The sequence below is a fragment of the Coregonus clupeaformis genome, chromosome 24, assembly GCF_020615455.1.
Source record: "Coregonus clupeaformis isolate EN_2021a chromosome 24, ASM2061545v1, whole genome shotgun sequence".
NCBI lineage: Eukaryota > Metazoa > Chordata > Actinopteri > Salmoniformes > Salmonidae > Coregonus > Coregonus clupeaformis.
In genome coordinates, this window is record NC_059215.1 from 31,370,044 (window position 1) to 31,384,058 (window position 14,015).

Genomic DNA, 14,015 nt, shown 5'->3' on the forward strand with positions numbered 1-14,015 from the left:
AGCTGGACTGGACATCGGTGGAGCGGATTGCTTAGGCTCCGGTGTGGAGCAGCTGACCGGTACCTGACCAGGCACCGGTGAAACAGGCACGGGCTGTGCCGGACTGACGACGCGCACCACAGGCTTGGTGCGGGGAGCAGGAACAGGCCGGACCGGGCTGGCGACGCGCACCATTGGCTTGGTGCGGGGAGCAGGAACAGGCCGGACCGGGCTGGCGACGCGCACCACAGGCTTGGTGCGAGGGACAGGAACAGGCCGGGCTGGGCTGGCGACGCGCACCACAGGCTTGGTGCGAGGGGCAGGAACAGGCCGGGCCGGGCAGGCGACGCGCACCACAGGCTTGGTGCGAGGGGCAGGAACAGGCCGGACCGGGCTGGCGACGCGCACCACAGGCTTGGTGCGGGAACTAAACCCAACAGGGGAGGGGCCGGGTGGGCAATTCCGCCTCGGAGGCGGATCCGGCTCCGGGCGTGACCACCACCCTCTAACTAACCACCTGTAGCGCCCCTGGTCTGGTCCCGCTGGCTGGAGCTGGACTGGACATCGGTGGAGCGGATTGCTTAGGCTCCGGTGTGGAGCAGCTGACCGGTACCTGACCAGGCACCGGTGAAACAGGCACGGGCTGTGCCGGACTGACGACGCGCACCACAGGCTTGGTGCGGGGAGCAGGAACGGGCCGGACCGGGCTGACGACGCGCACCACTGGCTTGGTGCGGGGAGCAGGAACGAGCCGGACCGGGCTGACGACGCGCACCACTGGCTTGGTGCGGGGAGCAGGAACTGGCCGGACCGGGCTGGCAACGCGCACCACAGGCTTGGTGCGGGGAGCAGGAACGGGCCGGACCGGGCTGACGACACGCACCACTGGCTTGGTGCGGGGAGCAGGAACAGGCCGGACCGGGCTGGCGACGCGCACCACTGGCTTGGTGCGGGGAGCAGGAACAGGCCGGACCGGGCTGGCGACGCGCACCCCAAGCTTGGTGCGAGGGGCAGGAACGGGCCGGGCTGGCGACGCGCACCACAGCCTTGGTGCGAGGGGCAGGAACAGGCCGGGCCGGGCTGGCGACGCGCACCACAGGCTTGGTGCGAGGGGCAGGAACAGGCCAGGCCGGGCTGGCGACGCGCATCACAGGCTTGGTGCGAGGGACAGGAACAGGCCGGACCGTACTGGGAACACACACCACTGGCCTTGTGCGGGGATCAGGAACGGGCCGGACCGGACTGGTAACACACCCCAGTACCTCTCGCCGTGCCTCTACACTCTCCTTCCCTCTAATGACCAATGGCCCCCGTAACCTGGTGGCCTTCTCTCCTAGTCCACAATCTCGCCCTGTCGGCAGGCGCACAATTGGCCCAGGGTAGGGGAGGGAATGGCCGGCAGGGATGTAGCTCAGTTGGTAGAGCATGGTGTTTGCAACGCCAGGGTTGTGGATTTGTTTCCCATGGGGGGGGCAGTATGAAAAAAAATATTGAAAGAATATATAAAAATCTAAAATGTATGCACTCATTACGTGTAAGTCGCTCTGGATAAGAGCGTCTGCTAAATAACTATTAAAAAAATATAAGAAATACATGGCCAGCGGTCACTACGAGCATCTGGTCATGCCATTTGGCCTTAACAATGCTCCAGCTGTGTTTCAGGCCCTGGTTAATGTTCTCCGCGACATGTTCAACCAGTTTGTCTTCGTCTACCTCGACGACATCCTCGTCTTCTCCCGCTCCGCCCAAGAACAAGTGCTCCACGTCTGACAGGTCCTCCAACGCCTCCTGGAGAACCAGCTTTTTGTGAAAGCGGAGTAATGTGAATTCCATCGCTCCACCATTCCCTTCCTGGGATACATCATCGCTGCAGGGAGTGTACAGATGGATCCCGGGAAGGTGAGCGCGGTGGTTATTGGCCCCAGCCTACGTCCAGAGTGCAGCTACAACGTTTCCTGGGATTCACCAACTTTTATCGCTGCTTTATCCGGGGTTACAGCACCCTGGCTTCCCCCCTGTCTGCACTCACCTCTCCCAAGGTTCCGTTCACATGGTCCCCAGCTGCTGACCGGGCGTTCCGGGATCTCAATCACCGATCACCACTGCTCCCATCTTGGTTCATCCTGACCCGTCCCGATGCTTTGGATGTTAGAGTGGGGGCGGTCCTGTCCCAGCGTTCGGCCCTGGACTTCAAGTTACATCCCTGCGCCTTCTTCTCCCATCGCCTCAACACCACGGAGAGGAAATACGATGTGGGGAATCGTGAGCTTCTCACGGTGAAGATGGCGTTGGAGGAGTGGAGGCACTGGCTGGAGGGGGCGGAACATCCGTTCATTGTGCGGACAGACTACAAGAACTTGGAATATCTCCGCACCGCCAAGCATCTCAATTCCAGGCAAGCTACATTTCACCCGGTTCAACTTCTCCCTCTCATACCGACCGGGATCCAAGAATGTCAAGCCAGATGCGCTGTCACGCCGCTATAGCCCCGCGGCTACACCCCCGGAATCCGAGACCATTCTTCCCATCTCATGCTTGGTGACGGCACTCAGTTGGAGAATAGGGAAGAAGGTCTGGGAGGCGCAGTGTTTGTTCCTGACGCTGTCCGCTCCTCAGTCCTGGAGTGGGCCCACTCCTCCAGGCTTGCCTGCCACCCGGGCTCCCGGTTGTGAACCGGTTTTCCAAAGCTGCCCACTTCATTCCTCTCCCCAAGCTACCCTCCTCCAAAGAGAGGGCCCAGCTCTTGGTGCAGCACATCTTCCGGATCCATGGACTCCCAGTGGACATGGTCTCCGACCGGGGTCCTCAGTTCTTGTCCCAGTTCTGGAAGGCATTCTGCACACTCATTGGGTCTTCGGCCAGCCTGTCCTCCGGTTTCCACCCTCAGTCCAACGGCCAGTCGGAGCGAGCCAACCAAGACCTGGAGACGACTCTGCGCTGCCTGGTCTCCACCAACCCCACCACCTGGAGCCAGCAACTAGTGAGGGTCGAATACGTTTCCTGCGTTATCAGCCCCCGCTCTTCCTGGAGCAAGAGGAAGAGGTCGGCATATCTTCGGCCCAGATGTTTGTCTGCCGCTGTCGTCGTACCTGGAGGAGAGCCCGGTCGGCTCTTCTCAAGACCACCTCCAGGTATCGATGACAAGCGGACCGCCACCGGACCCCAGCTCCCTGGTATCGTCTCGGGCAGAAGGTATGGCTGTCCATCCGAGATCTGCAACCTCCGGGTGGAGTCCCGCAAACTATCACCCCCGGTTTATCGGCCCTTTCCCCATCTCCAAGATCATTAGCCCCTCTGCTGTTCATCTTCTGTTGCCCCGTACCCTCTGTATACATCCCACTTTTCATGTGCCTAGGATCAAACCCATTTCTCACAGCCCTTTGTCTCCTGTTTCCAGGCATACAAGACCACTGATAATCTCCCTCGATCTGGGGCTCCATGCAAGATCTCACCCTGTGGGGTCAAAATGATCACAAGAACGGTGAGCAAAAATCCCAGAACCACACGGGGGGACCTAGTGAATGACCTGCAGAGAGCTGGGACCAAAGTAACAAAGCCTACCATCAGTAACACACTACGCCGCCAGGGACTCAAATCCTGCAGTGCCAGACGTGTCCCCCTGCTTAAGCCAGTACATGTCCAGGCCCGTCTGAAGTTTGCTAGAGTGCATTTGGATGATCCAGAAGAGGATTGGGAGAATGTCATATGGTCAGATGAAACCAAAATATAACTTTTTGGTAAAAACTCAACTCGTCGTGTTTGGAGGACAAAGAATGCTGAGTTGCATCCAAAGAACACCATACCTACTGTGAAGCATGGGGGTGGAAACATCATGCTTTGGGGCTGTTTTTCTGCAAAGGGACCAGGACGACTGATCCGTGTAAAGGAAAGAATGAATGGGGGCCATGTATCGTGAGATTTTGAGTGAAAACCTCCTTCCATCAGCAAGGGCATTGAAGATGAAACGTGGCTGGGTCTTTCAGCATGACAATGATCCCAAACACACTGCCCGGGCAACGATGGAGTGGCTTCGTAAGAAGCATTTCAAGGTCCTGGAGTGGCCTAGCCAGTCTCCAGATCTCAACCCCATAGAAAATCTTTGGAGGGAGTTGAAAGTCTGTGTTGCCCAGCGACAGCCCCAAAACATCACTGCTCTAGAGGAGATCTGCATGGAGGAATGGGCCAAAATACCAGCAACAGTGTGTGAAAACCTTGTGAAGACTTACAGAAAACGTTTGACCTGTGTCATTGCCAACAAAGGGTATATAACAAAGTATTGAGAAACTTTTGTTATTGACCAAATACTTATTTTCCACCATAATTTGCAAATAAATTCATTCAAAATCCTACAATGTGATTTTCTGGAGAAAAAAAAATCTAATTTTGTCTGTCATAGTTGACGTGTACCTATGATGAAAATTACAGGCCTCTCTCATCTTTTTAAGTGGGAGAACTTGCACAATTGGTGGCTGACTAAATACTTTTTTCCCCACTGTATGTGCCCAGGTAAGACACCAGGTGATTGTCTCCACCCCCCCTCCAGGTGTCACCCATCTTCCCCATTATCCCCAGTGTATTTATACCCGTTTTCTCTGTTTGTCTGTTGCCAGTTCGTTTTGTTTCATCAAGCTTACCAGTGTTTTTCTTCTTGCTCCTGTCTTTCTCAAGTTCCTGTTTTCTGGTTTTCCCCGGTTTTGACAATTCTGCCTGCCCTGACCCTGATCATGCCTGCCGTTCTATTATTGACCTCTGCCTGCCCTTGACCTGTTGTTTGCCTGCCCCCTGTTTCTGTAATAAACTTTTGTTACTTCGACACTGTCTGCATCTGGGTCTTCTCCTGAAACGTGATAATATCCCTTGACTTATTCCACATTTTGTTGTGTTACAGCCTGAATTCAAAATAAATAAATAAATAAAAAATCTCATCCATCTACACACAATACCACATAATGACAAAGTTAAAACATGTATTGAAAATGAAATACAGAAATGTCTCATTTACATGCGTATTCACACCCATGTTAGAATCACCTTTGGCAGCAATTACAGCTGTGAGTTATTCTGGGTAAGTCTGTAAGAGCTTTACACACCTGGATTGTACAATATTTGCACATTATTATTATTTTAATTCTTCAAGCTCTGTCTAGTTGGTGGTTGATCATTGTTAGACAGCCATTTTCAAGTCTTGCCGTAGATTTTCAAGCTGATTTAAGTCAAAACTGTAACTAAGCCACTCAGGAAGATGCAATGTTGTCTTGGTAAGCAACTCCAGTGTATATTTGGTGTTGTGTTTTAGGCTATTGTCCTGCTGAAAGGTGAATTTGTCTCCCAGTGTCTGTTGGAAAGCAGACTGAACCAGGTTTTCCTCTAGGATTTTGCCTGTCCTTAGCTCTATTCCAGTTATTTTTATCCTAAAAAACTCCCTAGTCCTTGCCGATGACAAGCATACCCATAACATGATGCAACCACCATCATGCTTGAAAATATGAAGAGTGGTACTCAGTGATTTGTGGTGTTGGATTTGCCACAAACATAACACTTCGTGTTCAGGACATAAAGTTATTTTATTTGCCTTTTTATTTGCAGTATTAATTTAGTGCCTTATTACAAACTGGATCCATGTTTTGGAATATTTGTATTCTGTACAGGCTTCCTTCTTTTCACTCTGTCAATTATGTTAGTATTGTTGAGTAACTACAATGTTGTTGATCCATCTTCAGTTTTCTCCAATCACTATGCTCAAAGGGATATTCGATGTCTGCTTTTAAATGTTTTACCCATCTACCAATAGGTGCCCTTCTTTGCAAGGCATTGCAAAACCTCCCTGGTCTTTGTGGTTGAATCTGTGTTTGAATTTCACTGCTTGACTGAGAGAGCTTACAGATAATTGTATGTGTGTGGTACATACATAAAGTAGTCATTCAAAAATCATGTTAATCACTATTATTGCACACAGAGTGAGTCCATGCAACTTATTAGGTGACTTGTTCAGCAAATGTGTACACCTGAACTTTTTTAGGCTTGCAATAACAAAGGGGTTGAATACTTATTCACTCAAGACATTTCAGCTTTTCATTTTGTATTAATTTGTAAAAAATTCTAAAAACATAATTCCACTTTGATATTATGGAGTATTGTATAAAGACCAGTGACACACAATCTCAATTTAATCCATTTTAAATTCAGGCTGTAACACAACAAAATGTGGAAAAAGTTAAGGGGTGTGAATACTTAAAAGTTAAGGGGTTCAAAGGCCCTATATGTGTGTCATTCAGAGGGTGAATGGGCAAGATAAAATATTTAAGTGCCTTTGAACAGGGTATGGTAGTAGGTGCCAGGCGCACCGGTTTGTGTCAAGAGCTGCAATGCTTCTGGGTTTTTCACGCTCAACAGTTTCCCATTTGTATCAAGAATGGTCCAACACCCAAAGGACATCCAGCCAACTTGACACAACTGTGGGAAGCATTGGATTGAACATAGGCCAGCATCCCTGTGGAACACTTTCGACACCTTATATAGTCCATGCCTCAAAGAATTGAGGCTATTCTGAGTGCAAACGGGGGTGTGGGGGTGGGGGGTGCATCTCAATATTAGGAAGGTTTTCTTAATGTTTTGTACACTCAGCCTATGTTTTATTACAAGTGAGCCTATTGTTGTGTGTGACTTTGCGTGAATGAATGTGATTTTGTCTTGTTAGTTGGAGCGTAACATTCTTGTCATTTCAGAGGTCAGAGTGGACATTCCTCCTCCCAGGATGCAACCCCGGAGGTCAGACAGTCTGCTGACCTTTCATTTTCTGCTATGCCACACACCACAGCCATCAGGTCTCTCAGCCAGCCACCAGAGGTCGCCACTGCAGGGCTGTCCATAGTCAATACTCAGACGGACCACAGACGTTCCTTTGGAGCTGACGGTGAGAGGAAAGAATACACTTCTCATCATGAATCTAAAGTATTTAGAGTCAATTAATGATAACTCATCATTATCACCAGTATAATCATCAGGATGTATTTTCTTGTTTTGGCTTTTTGTTAAAATAGAGACAATACTTGAACATAGACATGTGAAGGGATGGAATGGAAAACAATCCTATGTAAGTGATTTTGTATGTCTTAAAAACAAATCATTAGCTGAAAATATGGATCAATATAGCACAGGTCAAAATGTCTCATCTCAGCCATCATCTCCCTACTTATCTCACACAGAAATCCCATAAGCCTCTCTCCATGTCCACTCCCATCCCACCAGCATTGAGGCCAGAGCAAAGTACAGCCAAAAGCAACACTGAAGAGAAGAGGTGAGCAAGTGAGGCAATAACAGCAAAAGATAGAGAAAACAGAAGCACATTTACCTTATAACCTTTTCCTCTCTTCCCTCTATTTCTCCTCTTCCCCCCCACCCTTCTCTTCGAGTCCATAGTGTGGAAACAATTGTCCAGCAGCGCTACCCTGTCGCTCCCTCCATTCACCCCCACCGTCTTGTCCTGAAGAACAACCATCTCCCTTCTTCCTCCGCTTTATCCTCCTCCTCCTCTATACCTGGAGATGAGAAGCAAAGCCGTCACCTGGTCCATGCCCCGATCCCCTACCGGCCATTTTCTATCAAGAGTGCCCATCTCTCCGTCCCCTGGCCCCTGCCCGAGCACTCCGACTGGGTCACTCTAGCCACCTCTGTGGGCGATGGCCTGGTGGTCCACCCTGACCCTAACCCCAACCTTCGAAGCATCCCCTACCTCCAGACCTTCCACCAGCAGAGCAGCAGCAACACCCAGAGCAGGATGCAGAGCACTGGGGAGGCCTGGCACAAGCCTGGGAAGACCCCAGCCGCACGGGTCCAGGACCAGGACAGGCGGGGGGTGCGGCCCCCATGGAGGGATGTGGAGGTGCAGCCAGAGAGGGTGTTTGGGGAGGGTCTGAAAGAGGCTGACTCTCCTCTGGACCTGTCTGATCCTGGGAGGTTCAAAAGCAGTAAATCACCACAGGACAGCAAGCCCAGCCCTACACTGCAGGACTTGTACATAGAGGGAGAGACATCTAACAGGGCCACGAGGACAGACTCCTCCTCACAGATCCAGGCCCATCCTCCCTCTTCCTCCTCCTCCTCTTCTTCTCCACCTGCTCCTCCCTCATCCTCCTCTTCTATACCTCCCCCCAGCCAACAGAGGCAAAGCCCCAGCGATCACAACCTCAAGGTACTTTACTGAAGCCTTCCTCTCAATGAGCATGTGAAATAGACATACCAACACGCGTGTGATTTAGTAATGTGATATGTCTAACCCCATCCACAGGAGGAAGGGCAATCAGAGATGGAGGAAGCTGACGGGAAAGCAGATCAAAGAACAGGAAAGGACTCTGAGGACAGGAAAGACCCTGTTCTGACCATCTCACTGTGTCCAGGTACAGGACACCATGACAAGGCTGTATGTGTAGAAGTACAAGTACATATAATAATAATAATAATAATACATTGTATTTGCACCTTTCAAGATACATAAGGACATTACATTAATAAGAGCAAAAGTACATTACAAAAAGGAACATGGCTCCCAATAAATGTCCTCTTTTGTCCTCAATTGCTCCTCTATTGTTGCCGCAATCAAGGGGAAGGCCAATGACATCAGAGTGCACCATCAGACCAACTCATTGAATTGTCAAACCCTTGAATTTCTAAAAAACACTATTAACACTTTTAAAATGAAATCTTCTTTCTTTTTCTTTTCTCTGCCCCACTCTGGAACTGCCTCATTGCTGCAACTTAATTTCATGGAAAGTCACGGTTTCAATCATATCATGTGAAACAATGCGCAGGAACTCAGGTTGGACTAGTCCATTTTCATGAACCAGTCCTTTGGTGATTAATATCACTTGTTTCTACTATTATGAGATTATATTAATATTGACATCAGGACCTCGAGTAGAGCATGGGGAGGCCTCAAGAAGAGAAATTATTTTGTAAAAATGTATTACTAGTCTTTTTTAATTTTTTATGCCCAGCTCACGAGGCCCCTTAATGATGTGAGGCCTGAGGCAATTGCCTCTTCTGCACAGTCTGCCACTGGGGGCAGGTGAGGAATCTCTCGGCTGAGTTCTGGATGTACTGAATTTTGTTGAGGGAGCTGGTATGGTCCATACAGGAGAGCATTGCAACAGTCCAGGTGTGAGGTAAAATAGGCATGTACAGATGTAGGATCTTAATTTGAGCCAGTTTGCTAAAGCAAGGGAATAATCCTGCAGCAACAGGAAATATGAATTATTATGTGGATGATAATTAATGGCCATTTTTGTAGGGGTTTATATATTTTTTAAGGGAAAATCAAGTCTGACATTTCGGAGTGGAAATTACAAAATGCAGAAGCCTTTTTAAACCTCAAATACACTTAACGTTTTAAAAATCCTGCATTGCAGCAAAGTTCTCCTGCAATAGGGTGATCAGATGAACATCCTATGCCTGTTTAATGGTTTCAGCAACTGAGTCTGTAAGGAAGGGGCGGAGTCTGACGATGTTCTTGAGATGATGGAAGGCAGATTTTGTGGTGTTTTTAATGTGGGCATCAAAGGAGAGCGTAGAATCGAGGACGACCCCCAGATTCTTCACCTCGGAGGCAGGACGAATAGAGCAGCTGTCGATGTTAAGGTCGACCTCCTCCACCTTCTTCAGGAGAGATCTGGGGGCCACCAACATGGCCTCTGTCTTATCGCTGTTGAGCTTCAGGAAGTTTGAGCTCATCCATTATTTTATTTCTTGAAGACAGTTGATGAGTGATGATGGGGGAGGTCAGAGGTGGGTTTGGAGTGAACGTAGATTTGCATGTCATCAGCGTAACAGTGGGATTGCAGACCGTATTGACGGATGATTTGGCCAAGGGGTAGGATGTAGATGATGAAAAGGAGAGGCCCTAGGACTGAGCCTTGGGGGACTCCCTGGCGGACAGCATAATGGGCGGATTTGAAGTGTCCCAGGGTCAAAAACTGCTGCCTGTCCGACAGGTAGGACCTGAACCAGGCCAGAGCTGTTCCGATAATTACCAGGGTCCGCTCCATTCTTTCAAAGAGGATGGAATGGCAAACTGTGTCAAAGGCAGCTGATAAGTCCATTAGGATGAGGATGTTTAGATTGCCAGAGTAATCTACTAGTAGTAGATCATTTACCACTTGAACCAGAGCCGTTTCCGTGCTGTAATTGGCCCTAAACCCCGATTGAAGAGGCTCAAAGAGGTCATTGGAAGCCATGTGCTGATTGAGTTGGGAAGGTACATCATGCTCAATAACTTATGCCAGGAAGGGAATGTTGGATATTAGCTTGTAGTTGTTGAGGTTAGCTGGGTTTTGTCCTTGTTTTTTTTCACAATGGGTGGGATAGCAGCCAGTTTGACATCAGGAGGAACAGTGCCAAAGCAAAGGACACATTGACAACCGTGAGGGGAGAGATTGCAGGAAGACATGTCTTGACTAGGGAAGTGGGCATAGGGTCAAGTGAGCAGGTTGAAGCTTTGGATTTGGTGACTAGACCAGAGATGAACTCAGCATCAACAGGGGAGAAGGTGGAGAGGGAGGAAAGGGTTGCTGAGTCGAGCTATGGAGGGGGCTCGCTCTGTGGACTTTGTTTGAGCTGTATCTATTTTAGTGTCTGTTTTGTTTGTCCAGCTACTGATCACAGAGGTCAGCTGAAGCATTGAGGGGGGAGTCATTATGTGGCTGTAGTAGCTTTTTGATCGTGGAGATGAAAGCTCTCAGGTTATTATGACCTTTACTGATAATGATTGAGTAGTGGGTAGACTTGGTCTTGTGGAGCGCATCTTTGTAGTTTGAGAAATGTTCCTTATATGCATGTACTGTGAGCCCTGTTTTCTTATCCAGCCATTCCAGATGGTGGCCGGCAGCCTTCATGGTACGTAGTTCGGTGTGTACCAGGGTGAAGACTGGGAGAAAAAAAAAATATTTTTTTTTATGTATCTCTGTAATTACAGTGGTGCTCCTTGAGGCTCTGAATTCTGGATTGCAGAATAAACTTTACTCCAATGGCAAGGCAAGTGTCTACAATCCCTATATGTTCACAGTCTGTAAACTGAAACTGATCTGAGGTTATTTACAGTTAGTGTCTTGTCATTGTTTGATATTTACAGTCAGCCCAAAGCACTGCTCCAGGGAGCAACTCAGACGACCAGGAAGTGGAGAGCAGTCTGTCTGGGTCAGAGAGCAGCCAGAGCTCCAAAAGGAAGAGGACTGGGCTGGACACAGACACAGACACAGAGGGTAAGGACGGATGGATAGAGAGAGGGAGGGGAAGTAAAAGGGAGAGAGAGAGAGAGAGAGAGAGAGAGAGAGAGAGAGAGAGAGAGAGAGAGAGAGAGAGAGAGAGAGAGAGAGAGAGAGAGAGAGAGAGAGAGAGTGAAAGAGAAAGAGAAAGAGAAATAGAAAGCTCACATATGAAGTCAAATGTGTGTCTTGTATCAAGCTGTGGGTTTCTTTTCTCTTGCTCTCCTCTAGTTTCTCATCGGAAGGAGAGGAGGATCAACCTTCTTCGTACAGTAACTGGGAAAGAGCCCAAGTGACACAGATGACCAGTCAAGGATAAAATCACACTGAGGTCTGTAGCTCACACACACTATACTGTGCCTACTGAATGTCTGAGAGTTGGCCTGTATGTCAAACTGAGATGCGAACACATAATTGTAAGTGGAATGTGTTATTTTCGAAGGAAATGTACCTCACCTAAGAATAGAGAGTAAAATGAGGGTGAGACAAACTGTGCATAAATACAGTGGGGGAAAAAAGTATTTAGTCAGCCACCAATTGTGCAAGTTCTCCCACTTAAAAAGATGAGAGAGGCCTGTAATTTTCATCATAGGTACACGTCAACTATGACAGACAAAATTAGGGAAAAAAAATCAGAAAATCACATTGTAGGATTTTTAATGAATTTATTTGCAAATTATGGTGGAAAATAAGTATTTGGTCAATAACAAAAGTTTCTCAATACTTTGTTATATACCCTTTGTTGGCAATGACACAGGTCAAACGTTTTCTGTAAGTCTTCACAAGGTTTTCACACACTGTTGCTGGTATTTTGGCCCATTCCTCCATGCAGTACTCCTCTAGAGCAGTGATGTTTTGGGGCTGTCGCTGGGCAACACGGACTTTCAACTCCCTCCAAAGATTTTCTATGGGGTTGAGATCTGGAGACTGGCTAGGCCACTCCAGGACCTTGAAATGCTTCTTACGAAGCCACTCCTTCGTGTGTTACTGATGGTAGGCTTTGTTACTTTGGTCCCAGCTCTCTGCAGGTCATTCACTAGGTCCCCCCGTGTGGTTCTGTGATTTTTGCTCACCATTCTTGTGATCATTTTGACCCCACGGGGTGAGATCTTGCGTGGAGCCCCAGATCGAGGGAGATTATCAGTGGTCTTGTATGTCTTCCATTTCCTAATAATTGCTCCCACAGTTGATTTCTTCAAACCAAGCTGCTTACCTATTGCAGATTCAGTCTTCCCAGCCTGGTGCAGGTCTTCAATTTTGTTTCTGGTGTCCTTTGACAGCTCTTTGGTCTTGGCCATAGTGGAGTTTGGAGTGTGACTGTTGAGGTTGTGGACAGGTGTCTTTTATACTGATAACAAGTTCAAACAGGTGCCATTAATACAGGTAACGGGTGGAGGACAGAGGAGCCTCTTAAAGAAGAAGTTACAGGTCTTGCTTGTTTGTAGGTGACCAAATACTTATTTTCCACCATAATTTGCAAATAAATTCATAAAAAATCCTACAATGTGATTTTCTGGATTTCTTTTTCTCAATTTGTCTGTCATAGTTGACGTGTACCTATGATGAAAATTACAGGCCTCTCTCATCTTTTTAAGTGGGAGAACTTGCACAATTGGTGGCTGACTAAATACTTTTTTTCCCCACTGTATATTGACTTCATGTAAACCCCTTGGCCTGTAGCTCTGTGTTCCTGAAACATGGGTTTAATTACATTTAGTAAGCGAGTAAAAGAAAAACTACACTTACACCTCAACCTCTTTTTGTTGTCCCTCTTCCCTCAGCCATGTGATGTTCGATGTAAAAAAGGATCAATCTATCAGCTGTATTCCACCCTCCTAATCACCCCTCTCTGCAATGGAGATGTCTGTCTCACTGGAATTGGAACAGAGGGACAGCCAGTGTCAACGACTTTAACAGAACTTCTTCCATCTGACTGTTGTCCTTTCAGTAGAGGGTTCTTGCTAGTGGGCTTTATGCATTTCAATGGAATAATCTTGATAATGGCTAACTAGATAATAACCTCGTGATTAATATTGAATTATCCTCCAACTGATAAAGAATGTCTTTCACGCTGACTTCCCAGCATTGCTGTTGTCTCAGAAGGCCAAACAGGGGGAGTCGCCACTCTACTACAGTACCTACTTTATTTCTCTTTCACTCTGTCACTCTCTCTCTCTCTCTCTCTCTCTCTCTCTCTCTCTCTCTCTCTCTCCCACTCTCTCTCTCCCACTCTCTCTCTCCCACTCTCTCTCTCCCACTCTCTCTCTCCCACTCTCTCTCTCCCACTCTCTCTCTCCCACTCTCTCTCTCTCAGTCTCTGTAACCCCTATCTCTACTTCTCTCTCACACTAATATTGTGCTCTCATGTAACATATTCATGCATGTCTGCTTCCTGGCAGAACTGTCACCTCTGCCTGGCTATTTTTGTCACAAATTGTTCTTCTTCCTCTTTTTGGTTTTCAGATAGCACATATTTTTCAAGTCTTAACTTTCCACTTGCAGCTGCAACAAAGTTTGTGTTAATGTGGTGGGATGATGTGGGGGGTAAGAGTGTGGAGGGGGGAACAACACAATAGTTCTGAAGCCATTATGGACTCTCGTTGATCTCTGCTTTTTTGCTAATGTCATCAGAGTCCAATACAGTGGGGAAAAAAAGTATTTAGTCAGCCACCAATTGTGCAAGTTCTCCCACTTAAAAAGATGAGAGAGGCCTGTAATTTTCATCATAGGTACACGTCAACTATGACAGACAAAATGAGATTTTTTTTTCCAGAAAATCAC

General features: G+C 47.9%; 1 protein-coding gene across 3 annotated transcripts in view; it reads left to right on the plus strand.

The window, feature by feature from the left end:
- The window catches only part of LOC121538306 (flocculation protein FLO11-like), a 50,628-nt gene extending 37,176 nt beyond the window's left edge, over positions 1-13,452 (plus strand). For 2 of the 3 annotated variants that reach the window (XM_041846184.2, XM_041846183.2), the window contains exons 7-15: positions 6,705-6,892; positions 7,020-7,072; positions 7,185-7,276; positions 7,399-8,170; positions 8,267-8,375; positions 10,946-11,004; positions 11,102-11,231; positions 11,466-11,565; positions 13,016-13,452. In XM_041846184.2, coding sequence (XP_041702118.1) covers positions 6,705-6,892; positions 7,020-7,072; positions 7,185-7,276; positions 7,399-8,170; positions 8,267-8,375; positions 10,946-11,004; positions 11,102-11,231; positions 11,466-11,530 — 1,468 coding nt within the window. In that variant the 3' untranslated portion in view covers positions 11,531-11,565; positions 13,016-13,452. The remainder of the gene's footprint in view (positions 1-6,704; positions 6,893-7,019; positions 7,073-7,184; positions 7,277-7,398; positions 8,171-8,266; positions 8,376-10,945; positions 11,005-11,101; positions 11,232-11,465; positions 11,566-13,015) is intronic. The other variant, XM_041846185.2, reaches the window with a different exon arrangement.
- The last annotated feature ends 563 nt before the right edge of the window (positions 13,453-14,015 follow it).